This window comes from Siphateles boraxobius, unplaced genomic scaffold (genome assembly GCF_051911475.1).
Source record: "Siphateles boraxobius isolate OS27281-9 unplaced genomic scaffold, OSU_SipBor_1 9, whole genome shotgun sequence".
Taxonomy (NCBI): domain Eukaryota; kingdom Metazoa; phylum Chordata; class Actinopteri; order Cypriniformes; family Leuciscidae; genus Siphateles; species Siphateles boraxobius.
Genome location: NW_027509219.1, coordinates 17,209,378 through 17,228,172, shown reverse-complemented (window position 1 = coordinate 17,228,172; position 18,795 = coordinate 17,209,378). Strand labels below are relative to the sequence as shown.

Below are 18,795 nucleotides of genomic sequence, written 5' to 3'. Positions count from 1 at the left end.
CACTAACTGGGATCCCATTTAGATTGAGGGCAGTTAATACAAGTTAATACATAAGCTGTAATCCTGAGGTTTAGAATATCTTGAACAAAGAAGAAATGTGACACTCATAGCCTTAGTCATGAATTGGAGAAAAATCTCAACCCATATAAAAAAACATGGGATTTTTACATGATAATGTTAATGTTAATACAAAACGGTCAAGAAATTAAATACCCTCTTTTTCACAGTTATACGCAATTTGAAATTGAAAATCTGGAATAATCTAAATTTTAAAATTTGAATAGAGATAGCAAACCGAACGCAGAAAGGCAAAATTACATTTTTGAAGAAAAATAAAATGGAATGGAAGTTCACTTTATTTCCCAGACATTTCTATGAAATTCATCTTCCAGCCATTTCAATCGAACTTCCAGTAAGGCTGTGACTAATTCCATTCTAATTAACTGAAAGGAGGCCAATTCAATTGCTATGCCAATGTCGGTGCCACTAGTTGACTTTTCTTCTTTATTCTGTGCTGCCCTCACCACTGGCATCGCTGAGCAGCGTGGAGTACAGAGGTGAAACAGCCACATGACTCACATGTAGTTTTTGGAGAATTTTATGAAAGATTTGAATTTTTTACGCGCTATGTTAGGTGAAATGTGACGTCAAATACGTGTGGGGTCTTTGGGGCAATGAAAAAAAACAAACACTTGTATTTGAAAAAATGAATTCCTCATTCTGCATATTATAGAATTCAGTCTCTCTGTAGAAGCAGCATGAGATGAGATGTATAAAACCACTCTTGAAGTAAATTGGATCAGATATGGGATCCTGCTGATATACAGATAGACGGACATAAAATAAAATTGTGACCGTATATGGAAAGCAGAATAAATAGAGAGTATAGGTAAATCAAGGACTTCAGAGAGACAAGTGAGAATATAATAAACACTACCAGCCAAGTTTGGACAGCGGACACATTACTTATTGTTACCAAAGGTGTGTGCCTCCTTTTGTATTAATCTATGGCAGCCCAATGCTGGAGAACAGTTCTCTGATCCACTCAAAGTTTGACTTTTCATTTTCTTATAACTTATCAACCCTTTCTTGTAGAAACTGTCTTTTTCAATCTCCACTAAATCCATCGTCCAATATTGTGTACTATATTGCTACCTGTTGTTTTACAACTTTATTTTAGCATTACTTTCTATTTGGAAGATATGAACAGATACAAGGCTGAATCTTGGTAATGCTTTCAACATCTGGTAAGAGTCAATGCCCTGAGGGTTTAAAGATGCCTGTGAAGTTTAGGAAATTATACTAATTGTTCAATTTGTCAATAGCTTTTCTAATCATATGGCCTAAAGTCAAACCTCTAGAGATTCCTTAGTTTCAAATGAAGTACAATGACCAGTCATATTCAAGGTCAACCATATTGCCTGTTAGCCATTTTGATTTTTATTGTAAACTGCTGTATTTATAAAGCTTTGGTGCATTAAAACAAAACTTGATAATATCAATGATAAGTACGATGCCCTGGGTGCTAGAGCAGCGGCAGCTCCAACTAGGCTATGTTCAGACTGCAGGCATAAGAGGCTTTTGGAATAGAAGACTGGAATAGAATCTGATATTTTCAAATCTGATTTGGGCCACTTCCATATGTAATCCTAAATCAGATACAGGTGTGATGTTTTGCAATGTGACCTCGGAATTCATGCGACTTTTACGCCACTCTAGATCAACATTCGTCACAATTCTGTGCTGATGGGAGTCACTCAAAAGATTTTACAAACCGGTAGATAGCTAAGTTATTCAGTGGAGGGACAGTGAACAGTTATACTTAAATGTATTACAGTGACAGCTTGCTTAGCCAAACTTGGACAACCTAAACAAGAAAACATTTGTTCTTTCTCTTCACCCTTGTTTGTATCCTCAGTATCGACTGTGGACAAATAAATGGCTGAAATAAGGTCTGTGGTGAACCAAGGTTATTATAGTTTTGCTTTTTAAATTAGTTTTTATTTTAACATCGTTTTCAATTTTGCTTTAAATTTCAGTTTAGTTTTAGTTAGTTTCATTAATGGTTTTGTTAGTTTTAGTTTAGTTTTTATTTTGCAAACACATTTCTATTTAGTTTTTATTTTATTTAGTTTCAGTTTTAGTAATTATAGTTTAACAGAGCAAACAGAACACTTCCAGTGTAGACCAAAGCGAGACGCTTAATTTCAGAAAAGTTTAATGTTTGCCAAGATTACAGTTAACTCTTGTGCGGACATCTTAATAATAAAAATAGAATAATAGTTTGAGATTGAACAAAGCACCAAATAAATGGAACTGAAAAGTATCAAGAAAAAACTAAGAAAAAACAAAGTGTCCACTGGTATATATAAAATAAAATAAAAAACACCTCAATTAAACTGACTACAGCTAACACAACCTGCTGTGAAGCCAGTGTGATTAAATAATGAAGTATCTATGCAGTGTGTGAGTCTGTGTGAGTGTGTACATGTTTTTCTATCCTGGTGGGGACTTAAACCTGAATGCACACAGACTCAAGGGGACTCGTGTCACTGTGGGGACCTAAATTGAGGTACACAAGCTTATAAAACATACAGATTTTAAATGTAAAAATGCAGAAAGTTGTGTGTGATGGGTAGGTTTAGGTTTTGTGTAAGGAGACAGAATATACAGTTTGTAAAGTATAAAAACCCTTACCTCTATGGAGAGTCCCCACAAAGATAGTGGACCAGAGAGTGAGTGAGTGAGTGAGTGAGTGAGTGAGTGAGTGAGTGTGTGTGTGTGTGTGTGTGCGTGTGTGTGTGTGTGTGTTAGAAGGATGATTTAGAAGGATGTCCTGTTACTTTATCCACTACAGTAAAATACCTGGGTGTTATACTAGACCGCAACTTGTCTTTCGAAAATCATATTTCATATGTTATAAGAACAGCCTTTTTCCACCTTAGGAACATTGCTAAGCTACGTAACATGCTATCTGTTTCTGATGCAAAAAAGTTAGTTCATGCATTCATGACCTCGAGACTCGATTATTGTAATGCTATATTAGCTGGCTGTCCTGCATCCTCAATAAACAAGCTACAGTTAGTGCAAAATGCAGCTGCTACAGTTCTTACTAGGTCAAGAAAATATGATCATATAAGACCTATTTTATCATCTCTACACTGGTTACCTATTAAGTTCCGTATCAATTACAAAGTACTATTACTGACGTATAAAGCCCTAAATGGTTTAGCTCCTGTGTATTTAATGGACCTTCTATCGCCCTACAATCCATCACGTTCTTTAAGATCACTAAATTCGGGGCTTCTGGTCATTCCTAGGATATCGGAGTCCACTAGAGGAGGGAGGGCGTTCTCGCATTTAGCTCCTAAACTCTGGAATAGCCTTCCTGATATTGTTCGAGGCTCAGACTCGCTGTCCCAGTTTAAAACTACATTAAAGACGCATCTCTTTAGCCAAGCATTAACATAATGCTTACCTTTTATACCACTGTTGAATCAGATCGAATGGTTATGCTATGCTATGCTAATTATTATATTTTTTATGAATATTATGAATAATTATACATCAGCTATGCTAATTATCTCCCATCTGCTTTTCTGCTGTTATCTCGGGACGCTAGTCCCGAGGTAAATAGCGTTCGTCAGCTCCAGTTTGTATCCAGCCTCTCACGGAGACCTCAGATGCCCCAACACCTGCGATAAGATGACTAAACGCCTGTGAAGAGACGACTCGACGCCTGTGTAGCGACGACTCAACGCCGGCGATATATTATGCCCTAAATTACTACATGATTAACTAACTGTATTTTTTTTCTATGTACATTTCTGAAATGCACATTCTGTAAAGCTGCTTTGAAACAATAAGTAGTGTGAAAAGCGCTATACAAATAAATTTGAATTGAATTGTGTGTGTGTGTGTGTGTGGGGGGGTTTAGGCACAATTTGTATTTGTCTTCAAAACCATTTCAACCATTAAAGCATAAACCTCTAAGTCAGTCAGGGGTGTCCAGACTTTTGACAAAGTGTACGAAAGGCAAAATGACCTACAAATGGAGTTGAAACTTTTATTCATAGTTTAAACCTTTGGCACACATTTTTGGAGACTTACCAGAGCTCCAGACCATCTTCCAGCAGGTAAACATGAGGGGGCTGCGAAACATCTGTGCTGAGCTGGATAACAGGTAGGAGGAAGGGATACAGATTCTTGCTTTCCGCTCCCAGGCCCTGGACAACCCAAAAAAAAAATTTCAAACAATAATACCTGTGAAAAGCTGATCATTTACATTTACATTTATTCATTTAGCTGACGCTTTTATCCAAAGCGACTTACAATTGCTATGTATGTCAGATGTCGCACGCCTCTGGAGCAATTAGGGGTTAAGTGTCTTGCTCAGGGACACATTGATATCTCACAGTGGATTCAACCCAGGTCTCTCACACCAAAGGCATGTGTCTTATCCACTGCGCCATCACCACCCCTATCGCTTAACTTTTTCAGAATGAAAATAAAACAATGTAAAAGCCCTGAACATTAGCTGTGTTATAGATTCCTAACAGTTGTACAATGAAGATGCAGCAAAAAAAACATTTGTATTGAGATAAAAATGTGATAACAGGTTGTCGAGATAAGGAGGGCTGCCAAAATGAGTTTCTTACAACCGAGCCAAAATATATAATTTTCTGTCTGAATAGCAGGAGTTGTGATATTGTGTCAGTAAGGGGATATCAGGAATACACCAGTGTGTTTTCTGGGTTCATTCAAGGGCCTGGTCTTGAGCGAGCCTCGCTATCCCCTGGGTGAGATATGTCCTCTCAGCCTCTGACTGATGAAGGCTCATCACATAGACCACCACAAAGGGCTCTTAAGTTCAGGGCATGACTGCCTTCGGCGGTCTGCTGATTCGGAGCTGTCCATCAAAATCACAAATGGAGAGCTCTAGGGGGCTCAGAGAAGGTAGAGCTGTACCATCCGTAGTATCCAGGTGAAGCTTTGTTACTGTCAATGGGCCAGTGATGAAAAACAACAAACAGAAGCCAAGGACACCCACCACAGACACAAAAAGCCATAACGAAAGAAAAGAGACAAGCAAGCTGGGTTTGTGTTTTCCTAAATGATGAGTTGCAGTACTGGAACACTTTGTCCTAATAATACATAAGCTAATATGCTTATACTGTATATTGTCGCTGTTAGGCAGAAACCTTGTATCTCCATATTACATCTTTTTTTCATAAATCATAACTATTGGTCACTCTTTATGTCTGTCTGTAGGTTTTGCCAATATTCAACCAATAAAACGTATTAAAAACAGCTTGAGACTGAACCTCATAACTCAATTGGCTCCTCAAACTGTTGTCAAACATTATAACTCCACTCCACCGCTATCATTAATGAAATGCTTCACACAGTTTGGACCGTCCCTGCTTGCTTGCATTGAAAGGGCAAATAAGCACAGCGTTTTCTTTACTCAAGTAACACTATATATATATATATATATATATATATATATATATTATATAAATATATAACGGCTAATGTTTTATGTATTTGAGGAGTGGAAAAATACCTAATTATGTATTATGTATAAAATAACTAGTGCGAAATACTTCATCATTATTAACATGAGATTTTGGCCATATGAAAAAAACTGAGCGACAACATAGCTACATTATAACCTGCAAGTAGCTGAAAACGTAAGCAGTGCACATACTGCCTCAGACGTGGCCATTCTAATGACAGACAATACAAGTTAAAAACTTTCAAATACCTCGCAACTCCATTTGAGCTTTTTTGATTTTGGTAAAATGTTCATCAGGGCTCCAGACTAACTTTTTTTACTAGGAGCGCTGTAGCCCCTGACTGAAATTTTTAGGAGCACAAGCAGAAAATTTAGGAGCACACCTAAAAATCAGCTTGCAATGCAATTATTCAAATTTCCCCCAAAATAACTGTAATACTGACAAATTCTTTAATAATAGACTTAACGTACAGATATTACAATGTGCATCTTTATTTTGAGTTCACAGGGCTCCAGACTAGCATCTGAGGGCAGCAGCACAGAGACACTGAGTTCTACAACTCATATCTGGTAGCATTAGGGCTGACAATAAAGCACTGAGCTTAATTTAGGGTGTAGATGAAATTAACTTTAATTATTATCATTCATAATTCAAGGGTGTGTGTAATGTCGTGATGTCATCAAAGCATATCATTGGTTACCACCAGGTTCTACCATGAATTTAAGATTAATCAGAGCTCATATTTATTTTCAAATTTCAAGAAATGTCCAAAGAAAGGGTATGTTGCCATATGGCAACACCGTGCAGTAGAGGCTTAATATAAATTAAAAAGCAAAACGAGTAAAAAAATATATATTAGGGAGTGAAAATATCCAATAAGCATCCTACTGTTTAAGTACAATGGTAATTTATTTTAATTTTAAATAAGTGTTTAAATAAGAGTTTTCCAACATTTTAACATTTTTAGTTTTAGGACAATCTTTGAAGGATGAACAAAAAATATGTTGGTCATCACATTAAAAATAACATTTATGATATTATAGTTTTGAAGTGCTGGAAAAAGATGTGCAGTACTTGTAAGCGTTTGACTATTTCTGTCACAATACCATAGTAATGTTTAGAGTTACTACATAAATCCATGGTGAATGTTGCTGATTTGTGAACTGAAACTGCCTTCTATAAGTGTTTCTCCTGGTTTCCACGTCACCGCTGATCTGTGGTTTATAACAAAGAACTCTTCGCCGAATCAGAGTGTTTCTCACTGGATCTCGCAGCGATGATGTTATTAATTCTGAGGCGAATTCAATGGATTTCTTCACTGGATCTCCAGAGTCTGGATCTCCTAGAAACAGTGTCGAGTGAACGAGATTCGCAAGTTCGGGGCACTGCACTGTGCTCTCTATTATTGGTCCGAACTAATAAACGGTCCGTGAAATGCGTAGCGCATTTTCGTTCCGCTTTCATTTTGTTTGCATTCGCTATGCTCGGCAATGTTGTGTTCGCGCCAGTGCGACCTAAATAAAATATTTGGTCGCACCGGCAGGATTGCGACCAATTGGTCGCATTCTGGAGCCCTGTTCATAATATGATGACTTGCAAGTACCGGTCGATAACTGAGTCACAGTTTACACCCAACAGAGACAATATAAGACTCGCACATTTAGAGGTAATAGCCACATCTGTTTTGAAAAATAATGTGGATACCAGGGGTATCCAACCCTGCTCTTGGAGAGTCACCTTCCAGCATACATATCTAAATCAGTCAAGGTGTTCAGGATTACTTGAAAATTACTGACAGATGTGTTGGAAGTAACTGAGTAATCCTGGTGTAATACGATACAACCACAAAAATCTGATATAGACTCATTTACCAAAGTAAAACTCCAACTAGTTCACAAACACCATTCTAGTTTACCAAAAAAGTTTCTAAACATTCCAAATTCCAAACAAAAGCGCCATCAATAACAACAGCCAATTTTGCAGGCCAAGGCAATTTAGTCTCTGCAGGTCAACAAATCATGTCCAAGTGTGCAATAAAGAGAGCATCCATTTTGGAGCATCTGTCAGAAATATGCTTTTGGGGATGGACCCATGATGGGGCCATTTAGGGATGATTGACTTTGAATGTTCACTGGTAATATTGTCTCTTCAGCATTCTGTGCCAAGCTGGAGAGCAGCAGCTGTGATACCATATGGCTGGAAGAGGAGGCCACAGAAAACACAAATAAATGCAAGGTTAATAGCAAACTGCTGATGGCGGGTGGTGAGATATGCAAACAAAAGATAGTTTCCTGAAGGACTGCTGGCATTTTAATATGTAAATCTAAGGACTTAGCAAAAAAAAAAAAAAGAAGAAGAAGAAAAGATTAATGAGTGCTGGTCAACTAAGCTGGCACAAGTTTCGGATTTTTGGAAGTATGCAAATTTCAGCCAAGCCTTGGGCGATCTTTTAGTCTGATTCATGTGCCTGTGATTTACAAGAACTGAAGACGCTGTAATGAAAGGGTCTTTAAACGTGAACGAGAAAATTAATATGCAAGATGTGGTTACTGAAGAAAAGAGCACTTTCAAACACAAAGACCAGCTCATTCAAGCTGATGATTGCTCAATAACTCTCCTCAGAGGAATATTTATGAAATGAACTCTATGAAATAAATGGCATTTTCGACTTTTGGCCGAAAGAGAAAAAAGGCGAAAAATATATGCTGCCCTGTCCCTTCTTGTTCAGTGCTCAGGTTTCGCTCTTGGCTCCACTTCAGAAGATGCACAGCTTCGAGGTGACTTTGGCTGAGCTCTGCTCAATATATAAATAAATAAATAAATATTCCAATATTAAATTAATAATTATTTAAATGATCACAGCATATTTTAGACAATTCCAAATATAATGAAACAAAACATAATACAAAGCATTTTGGTTGCTTGCTTTATATGTCAGTCATATAGTGTCTTCCTGGCTAAAACAAGATAAAATGTGGACACTGGCTATGTGAGGCCCAATCCTGCTTTGACCCAATTTTGGCAAAAAAACAAAAACAAAAAAAATGCAATAAAGAGAATCTAATCAATCAATTTGCTCAATATGATTTTTTTTTTAAATTCTAATTTAAATTATTTGTATACTTATATAATTGTTAATAATTATATTTAATAATTATCAACTTAAATGTGCCATTATTTAAATTTATTTTTATAATTAAATAATTAATTGGTTAATAAATATAATTAATAATTGGAAAATCTATAGTGACGGATGTAAAAAAAAAAAGAAAAAGGAATTTTGGTTGCTTGGTTTGCATGTCAGTCATATAGTGTCTTCCTGGCCAAAACAAGCTGCAATGTGGATATTGAACTTTAGAAGTTTAGTCAAAAGTCTGTCTATGAGAGAGACCAAAATAACCAAAACTCAACATTAAGAGCTCAGGTACCGTTTCAAAACTAATTTCAAAGTGTACGTTTTTGAAAACGATACCATTATCGTCTTTGTGTAAACTACAAAAACGTGAATTTGTGAAACCGGTGACTTCATTCACATGTGTTTTAGGTGTTCAGTCTATAGGCGCGTCATTTTTCTTTACAAAGTGGCATCGCCAACTACTGGACTGACAAGCATAATAGAGAGCTATGAGTCGTTTTTGCAGGTCTGTGTGAATGAAGGATCGTTTTGTTGTCGTCTATATATGCAAAAAACACAAATGAAAAACGTTTCCATTTTTAGTACATCGTTGTCGTGTAAATATCCCCTTAGGCAATCTCCTTAACCCAGGATCCATTTAGTCAAAATTGATTTTATTTTATTTTAAAATGTCACAAAAAGTGTGAAAAGGGGTGTTCCTGCATCAGCAAAGTGTCGCTCAATGGAGCTCTCAGTTAAACCAAGCTCAAGATATCCAGCTACTGCAGCCTCTGGATGCTTTAAATGTGAGTGTCACTCATCTCCTCAGGGGCCGGAGTGACACAGAAACTGCTCCTGATTCATAGAGCAAAAAAAAAAAAACGGGGGGAAATAAAAAATAAATAATAAAAAAAGACAGGATAAAAAGAGCAGCTTGCAGGATCCCATGTGGAGGAAGATGGAGAAGCATTGTGGCAATTTTCAAATACACCCATCAGTAACAAGCCCCTGTCCGCATGTGTGTTCATACACTCACAGCAGGAAAGGATGAAGTGTTTCATACTGAAATAAAGGTCTTCTGCAAAACCAGAAAACCAGAGAAGTGCTCAGCATGGCTGGAGGGCATTTGTTCATATCAACAGACGACGACGGTGAAAACCGGTGGTGGTACGCACATCACGTCCAAGTCAGCACTTGAAACACAAACAGAATGCTAAACACCCGACCACTCAAAGGCTCGTTATCTGTTTCATTCTTAGTCTCGTGGGTATGCCATACCTGTACGAGATGGATGAGGGTGGTGAGAATGGCACAGCGGAGCATGTTATGTTCTTCTGACTGCTTCCAAAGAAGAGGAAGGTACTGAACCAAGCAGCCCACGTACGGCCGAATCTAGAAGAGAGGGGGAAAGTAAAGCACTGATCTTAATTGCAAAGGAGCACACAAACAAACAAAATTATTTTTTTGTTTTGAGCCTGAATACTTTAGATTAATTAAAAATAAAAATCAGAAAACAGGTCAGCTTTAAAGAGCCTCTAAAAATGTGATTACACTTTAAAGCAGGTGTGACCTGGTATTTCTAATGATGGTTGTCACTGAATTTTAAAATTGCAGTAACCAACAATTACATTATGGAGTTTTTTTTTTTTCCTTTCTGATCGCAATGATACTCAAATATGATGATCCTCTATTGAGGGAAACATATAGGTATGTGACCAATTTATACTATGTAAAAAATAGTGAGTCAATGTCAAATTATGAATTAAATATGAAAAACAACTTTGAATAATAGTTGTATATAAAATCATCAACACCACTATAATTATTATTACTATTAGTTTTTACCCTATTTTTCTTTGAACTTCTCTGAAATATAAATGTTCAATACAATATTGTTATAACCGACTTATACAGTGTTAAAAATATGATCTGACAACCATGTCAAATTCTGAATTTATATTTATAAAATTTATAAATAAATACAATTAATAAACTTAACTGTTACTATTTTTTTTACCATATATATATATATTTTTTAATTTCACTGAAATATGTCATTGTTCAGTACTATATCGTTGCGTTTGCTATTTAGGTGATATTGAAAATCATTAAAGCAAAACTTCTGGAGCAAGAGCTCTTTTAGTCTTAGCAAGTGCTGTGTTGCAAGTTTTTCTTTTTATGCTGCTCCTGAAATGTATACAAGTGATTTGGTACTTGTTTAAATGAACAATATTCCATGTTATATTCTTATGGACTATACTGGCTAAATCCTCCCTCACATCTCATTCCCAGTCGATTTTTTGCCGGGGTGCCCTAAAACGTTATATTCTTCACTTCTAATCCCTATTAGCATCCTTTACAGTGGGGATGTTTCACAAGTAGGGAAATATAAAAGAGCAGATACCTTACATTTATCTGTCAAACCGACAGAAAGCATTTTGAATTATTATCCATCAATGGTTTTAAAATTCTGTACATTTTTATCTAATGCAACCTCTGCCAGCCTCATATTTTATTTATTAATATATATTCAAATACCATTTCATTCATGTCACCTCAGTATTTTCTTCTGTTAAAAGGAAAATAAAGTTTCCACAACAACATTCCATGTGAAATAAGCAACACAAATGTGCTGCAGAAACAATTTACACCTAATGACGACGTTTCCGCCTCAAAATGTTAATTGCAAATTTATTTCACACAACTTTAGATCTTGCAATTGGGCGAAACAAAAATTAACTTTGCGATTAACGTTTTATTTTATTTTTTTAAACTCTGAGGGTGAAACATTATTTAGTTTAATTGTGATTTTATATCTCACAGTGTGACTTTCTCACAGGGCGACTTTCTAATTTTAAACTTTCTCTCACAATTACCTTTATTTTTTTAACTCTGAGGCCGAAACAGGCTTCCCACAAAATTGGACTGAAATAATCAGAGATATTCACAACTATATATATTTTTTCCCTCTCAAAATGCTGGATATTCCTAAAATTAGGATCCTTCAGAAAGATTTGCAATAACAGGAACAGACAGGAACTTTCATATGTTTTACTCCTGTATTGTTAGTTCTTCAGGTGTATTTACCACTTCATAACTGAATCGGCCCAGTTTTACATTTCTGATCACCCAACATGCATCAATGACTCACAGGGTTTGAAATGAACTTTGTCCCTCCCTGGCTCTTAATAAACCAGATTAAAAATCAAGAGAGAGTCTGATTGAAAAAATAATTTCTCTCTTCAGAACATGGAGGCTAAAAGGTCAAACAGATCTGTCAAAGGTCAAAAGATACATTTCTAAGCTTGTAATTACAAAAACCGAGAACTAATTTCTCCTATGGTTAAAAAGCAGAGATTTGGGAGCCAAAAAATGAAACAAGGAAAAAAGAATGAACATGCTGTGTGGAAACACTTTCATATTTAAAGCTACAATACGTCTTTTTTTCACCGTTAGGGGTCGCTAACCTCTTACAATAACAAAGGCGTAGGCTGATGACGCATAATTCCAGCGGAATTTTGGAACTTGTCTTGAAGCTGATGGATCTAATAATGTTTGTGGATGAGTGAATACATTGATGTTTTTGACATGACTGTGGTATGAAGCAGGTCGCGATTGCTAACAAGAGACAGATATCAGCGCCAAACGCGAGTCCCGCGGTTATAAAGGAATAAGGACATTTCATTCTACCGAACTACCTGCAAGTGCTGTATTAATACTCACACAGGTCAGTTTATTTGACGAATGAAACTTGTGAGATAAGGCAGCGCTGTTACGCTTGGTCTACACTATCACACTAAACTGCATTTGAGTGTGTTGAAAGTTATAATGTTATTCTATGTGTTAGTTTGTTGGCTATGTGAGACTAGCAGTAAGCTAGATCAACATTAGAATAACATACTGATCATATTCTAACATTTCATCATGTTGAACTATATAACATTGATGGGTTTTATGTACATTTGCTCACCTGTCTAATAAAGTACATGCAAGAGCTCTGTCAAGTCGAAGTTTGTCACGGACGTGTAGCTCTCGGCATGCTGATTATTTCGTTTTAGTTCTCCTTTTCTCCCAAAGTCTGCTTGCCATGGTCCATAATGTTTGAACGAAACAACAACAACAGCGTGAGCGTGCCGCTAGACATAACGCTGTTGTCCACGTCTGTCGCCACGGTTACTATGGCAGTAAGAGCGGAAACCAGGGATAACGCAGATATTACATCATTGACAGGCGACAAGTGAACAGGGAGTCCAGGACGAGACATTATTTAAAATTGGAATTTCTCTGAAATTAAAAATCTTTGGGAACTTTAAGGATATTGTAAGTACACAACAGCAGGAAACATATCACACTGTGCAAGTGATTTTTGGATATTTTATTACAAAATTCTTTCATATTGTATCTTTAATGCTGGTCATTTGACTAAACTTTAAGCTGAGTATATACACAGTGGAGCATTGAATCATTGAAGAGGGCATTTAATAACTCCTGTGCTGCACAAAATTGATATGGAAGATTACTTCTCAAAAAGCTTCCACTTTACACGGTATGACCCTTTGTAATTTATGCATGTTTGACCTAACAAAGCTTAAATTATGAATCTTTGTATTCAACCATGATTAATATAACTGTCATTCTTCAAATGGCTCAGAGTCAAGGCTCATGCAATAAAAGGTCATTTTTTAAGCAGGTCGTGGCCTTGTCCTCAGTCAGCATGGTTTGGTAATGACATGACATCAATATGTGTCTTTCAGTGTGCAAAAACAACAAATACAAGCATTTAAATAGAAAAGCATGTGACACCAGGGGGTAAAAATTGCACCCTCTGTCTTCAGATGACAGAATTTGACCTCTCATGGTGATGAAGCTCACCTGGATGCTGACTCTTTCGATGACGCAAGAAATAACGTGGAGAACTTGCATTTTGGTGTCGCATTCATTGACCTGTTGCAACAGCTGGAACAACAGGCCGAAAATAGACTCCAAGTACTGAAGAGGAATAAAATAGGTGTTAATGAAGACCGTTAAGTCAATAAATAAAATATAATGATGTCAAATGTTCAAAACAACCAACTTACCGGTAAGAAATGCTCAGTTCTGAACTCAAAGTCATCGACGGGTGAGGCTGAGTTAAGAGTAATGACTGCAATGACCTCTTAAATAGACACCTGATTATCAGACATGAAGATGAATGAGGATGAAAGTGATTCAAGTAATCATACGCAAACAAGCGGGAATGGCTATGGGTTAATAGGCAGACTAATTACAAGTGTGCATAAATGCATTCAATTAAAGTTGACAAATGACCACTCTGGTGCAAAGACTGGAAACTACGACAGGCTCAGCATCACTCAGAGAAAAGGATATCCAGCTTTAGAGTGGTGGCCGTTTCGATGCGAACCTAAAACAGAGAAAATTTTCATTATTATGCAAAAATTAATAAAGCATGATCTGAGCTGTGAAGTATGAAAATTTAATGGGAGAATGTTCCACACTACTAGTGACACCAAATGTAATGGAAGTTATGACCTTCTGACCAATGCATTTCCAAGATGTTTTCACTGGTTCATTAATTTATATCAAGAACATGTATATTAATAAATATTTCCATTCTTTTTCCTTGGCTTTAAGATTATTATTTTTCATGACTTTTCCACTGGTTCGTATTACTGGATTTTTTAAATTAAATATCTAATGAAATGTAGGAAAGCTGCCGTAACTAAAACATTTTACATTTTCCAGCAGTTTAAAATCTCCCTTAATTTGCATCACTGTAGGAACCCTAACAAGTTTTTGCAAACACACTACTGTTTAAAAAAATAAAAAAAAGAAACGTGACAATATTGAAATGTACAACATACAACAAATGTATATTTACAATAAATGCTGTTCTTTTGAACTTTGTTCATCCAAGAATCCTGAATAAAAAGTACCACGGTTTGAAAATAAATATTAAGGAGATATTTTCAACATTGATAATAATCAGAAATGTTGCTTGAGCAGCAAATCAACATATTAGAATGATTTCTGAAGGATCTTGTGACACTGAAGATTGGAGTAATGAATGATGCTTAAAAAAGTGCTTCCACTTAATCCAGCTTTGCATCACAGGAATAAATTACATTTTAAAATATATTAAAATAGAAGACAGTTATTTTACATTATAATAATATTTCATAATATTACTGTTTTTACTGTATTTTTAATCAAATAAATGCAGTGAATCAGTGAACATACTGTAAGAAACTTACTTATAATTTTCCCTGCATATTAAAGTGGGCTTGGAAAAACTATTTTACAAGCTTTACCTCCAAAGAACTCTTTTAAAGGACAGCCATTAATTTCACCTTAAATCAGTGTGGTACATGTTGACAAGAAACCACTAAGCCTACTCAATTCTCCTCGACTTATAAATCTTGAGAGTTAGCCTGTAACCAAAACAAAATTAACATCATTAAAAGGTCTTGCTGGTACGGGATAACAGAGGAGCCTGAGGGTGTTTAGCAAGGATTGCATAAAGAGTACGACTCAAGCAGGTGGCTAATGACAGACCCCAACACCCTCTCAAAATGATCTATTACACAGGCTGATGGGACAGCATGCTGCGCTCCACAAACAGGTTTAGAACGAGAAATACTGTAGCAGGAGATTATGAAATTTCCGAAACACATCAAATTTAACGATCAAGCAATTTTCTGAGTAATAGCCAAAGGCCTGAAGCAATGCATTTATTAAGTAGTGAACTGACAAAGACCGAAATGGACAAGAAAGACATCTTAACTACTGATTTGGTATTATGCATCTCTGAATAATCCTTCCATTAAAAGTCCGTTCTTACTGGCAGCTGCTTTGTTATATCAAAAAACGATCTCTGTCATGTTAATAGAAATGCTGGAAACTCTCACTTTCATACTGTATATAGAATTTTTTTTTTTTTGATTTATCAGTAACAGACTATGTTGTACATTGAATTGTTCATGTTCAGAAGCCACGCCCCCTGTCTCTGACATCAGAACACATACAGTCCAACCTACCTGTGGGAAGATGAGTAATGAGTTTTTGCAATATTTGTTCAAATATTGTGCATGCATTTTTTTTTGGCTTCTCTTTATAAGAACAAACAGTTACGTTAATGACTGGCGGTAATTTGCGAGCGAGTTCAGCCATCTTCAGTCTAGTTCGCTAATAAACAATAATTACGTGTCATCATTAAAACGTAATTACAATGCCTAGCAATTTGTTGAGTTACAGATAGCAGTCAGCAAATTGTTTTTGTGTCGAGACATGACAACTTAGCGGAGCTTCATAGAGCTTCAGACACAGACAACATGGCCACTGGCCAAAGGCTGCAGAGCAGAAATGTCCCAAGCACGGCATTAGAAAAAGAAAAGAAAAGAATACAGGCAGAGGACAATGTTTCTGCAGACACAAACAGCACTACACACTTCTAGTGGAATACAATTATCAGTTTATCTGTATCGGCCAGGATTATAATATCGGTAAGTTGTTTTATGTCTGTTTTACCACATCTGTGTAAATTAAAGATCACACTTTGTGTCCTAGTTACACATCTTACATGTTTTTATAGGCAAAAACGTTAATTATGCATAATTATATGCAACTAACCCTAAATCTAAACCATATCCATAAAAGTACATGTTGTTAATTAATATTATTCCATAATTATTAGTCCATAATTGTATAATTACACTGTAAAAAGGATAACTTAAAATAAAATGTAACTAAATTATTATTGTTCGATGAACAAAAATGTGATTTCAGATACAGCAACTGCCAATGTGAGTCTCCACACTAAAAAAATTGTGTTGGTTTAACTTAAAGTTGCCTGGCTGCCTTAAAATTTGGATTTAATTTAAATTAAAAATTGTAGTTAAGACAATGAAGGAGATTGGTTTAACAACATTTTGCATCTATCAACAGAAACTCAAAATAGCATGCTACCTGAACCACATTAATAATCAAAGTGGATTTGACAAAAGAAAAAAAAGTTGTGATAAATCTTTTTTTTTTACGGTGTAGAAAGCTAAAGCTGGAAGACTGTAAGAGAAGCGTCGCACAGGTGGTGCGGTTTGCACGTCATTTACGCCCCTACAGTATTTCGGCAACCAATTAAGACACACAAAACCCTGCTATTTTCTAAGCATTGTCATAACTACAGACTGTAAAGCATGTAACAAACAGAAACAATATCGTCAGTTACCGAATTCAATCCATCGTCATTGAAATGGGTTTAGGAGGGCTTACATATTCTACAGAGGATTAAAAGCAGAGATAAGCAGGGCTGCCTCCTCTCTCTCAGAGGTATCCGCGGCATAAAACATCAAACACCGGCTGAAAATAAAGCACTCTGCTCCCTGCCAGAGTACAGAGCGCCCACCCAGCAGATATGAGAGAATTATGAGCGAGGAGATGGGATTTTGTGACAGTAAACCTTTAACAAGGTATGTGCCTGCCTGCCTGCGGATGTCGGACGAGTCCACGTGCCACCTGGCCAATCAGAGCGGCCCATCAGTATGGGTCTGCCAGCATCACTGTTATCAGCCTGCTCAGCTTGCCTCCGATATGGATATGAGCATCTAAATCCTGCTTTCTTCGACTCGTCTGAATGGAGAAGTTAGGTGAATAATAGCTATTAGTCTCCGCAAGCAATCGCTGAAGACACAGCTGCCACGGTAATTCCTCCACATGACATCCCACGCAAACACATATCCATGTACTGTTCATTGTACGCAGTGTTTTGTTTCGGCTATAGTTTTTGTGTTTTGAACATACACAATGATAAAATACAAAGTACTTGAGAAAACGGAAAATTCTACAAATACTATTTATCATTTAAAAAAAACACCATAAATATTTCTTGCTTTAGAGAGCAACTTTAAAGGCAAAGTATGTGCCAAAAGTGAGGAACCCTCTTAATTGTTGAAAAATCAGTGGCAAAATAAATACTGAAATTATATTTCAAATTATATATTAACACTTTAGCATTCGTTGACTACATTAGGAAAATACTTCAAAAGCATTTAGTAATCTTAGTTAATATTAGGGCTGCAACAACTAATCGATAAAATCGATTATAATCGATTATGAAAATCGTTGTCAACGAATGTCATTATCGATTAGTTGGTCTGCTTACGTCACGGGGAGCGTTTACTGGTACGCACACACACGCAAGGTCTCTCTCCCTCAGGCGCTCTGCCGAGCGCGCGCGCTACACGGTTTGGAGCAGTCTCTTCTGTCTCGCATGCGCGCTCTTGCTTGCGCGCTCTAGATTTCATTTCAGGAGTTTGAACTAATTCGCGGGCATCAGGGAGCCGCAATCAATATGCGGGAGACTCCCGGGACTTCCGGGATCTTGGGATGTCTGTATTTTGTCTCGAGCATCAGGTTGCGCAATCAGTTCGCTCGCAACGTAAGTGATGGATTAAAATAGCGCTACCGCAGAAATATGTTAAATTAAAACGGTCTTTACAAAGCGAAGCACTAAATATAAAGGCAGTTAATAACAGCAGCAGTAAAATATTGTTTTTTAGTCACTGTACTCAGTGGTTTTCAGCGAATGCTTGTGCACTAATGCATAATTTCTCCTGTCCTTTACTCAAGCCTGTTAGCTTGCTGGGTAACGTTACCTCCATTCCGTTCTCTTTTTATAGCATTTGTCTACTAAGTTTTAATTGTTTTTCAAACGCGATCTACTGCGGCTCTACGTTCACACAATTGTTTTCAGTCTTTCTATATTTATTTAATCAATTTATCCTTATATTATTCTTTAATATATTATATATAATATATATTATATTCTTTATCCTTATATTCCTTATATATAATTAATTTTAAATAAAAATTAAATGAATTATATATTTTAGACGTTTTTAGTTTGTTTTTAGTTCAGATATTCACATCTGAACAACATGTCTGTGTAAATTTGTTTTAACAAAAATTGTGTTAAAACATAATATGTTGGATATCATTTTTTTAACAATAATCATGTTTGTCAACTTGCCATCAGCAATTATCATTAAAAACAATGCAAATATTGATATTAGTAAAACTCAATGTGTGGCTTTTGCACTTTTTAAAGTACACTTTTACACATAAATACCCTGATTTACGGTTTTATTTAGTTATAATAAAAAAAAAATC

The 18,795-nt window shown here is 36.2% G+C and overlaps 1 protein-coding gene across 1 annotated transcript in view; it reads right to left on the bottom strand.

The window, feature by feature from the left end:
* The window catches only part of ipo11 (importin 11), a 197,257-nt gene that overhangs the window by 83,674 nt on the left and 94,788 nt on the right, over positions 1-18,795 (bottom strand). Inside the window, exons 17-21 of the mRNA XM_077222607.1 lie at positions 14,002-14,035; positions 13,713-13,753; positions 13,507-13,623; positions 9,913-10,026; positions 4,111-4,226 (exon numbers count right to left, since the gene is read on the bottom strand). Of these exons, the coding sequence (XP_077078722.1) occupies positions 4,111-4,226; positions 9,913-10,026; positions 13,507-13,623; positions 13,713-13,753; positions 14,002-14,035 (422 nt within the window). The remainder of the gene's footprint in view (positions 1-4,110; positions 4,227-9,912; positions 10,027-13,506; positions 13,624-13,712; positions 13,754-14,001; positions 14,036-18,795) is intronic.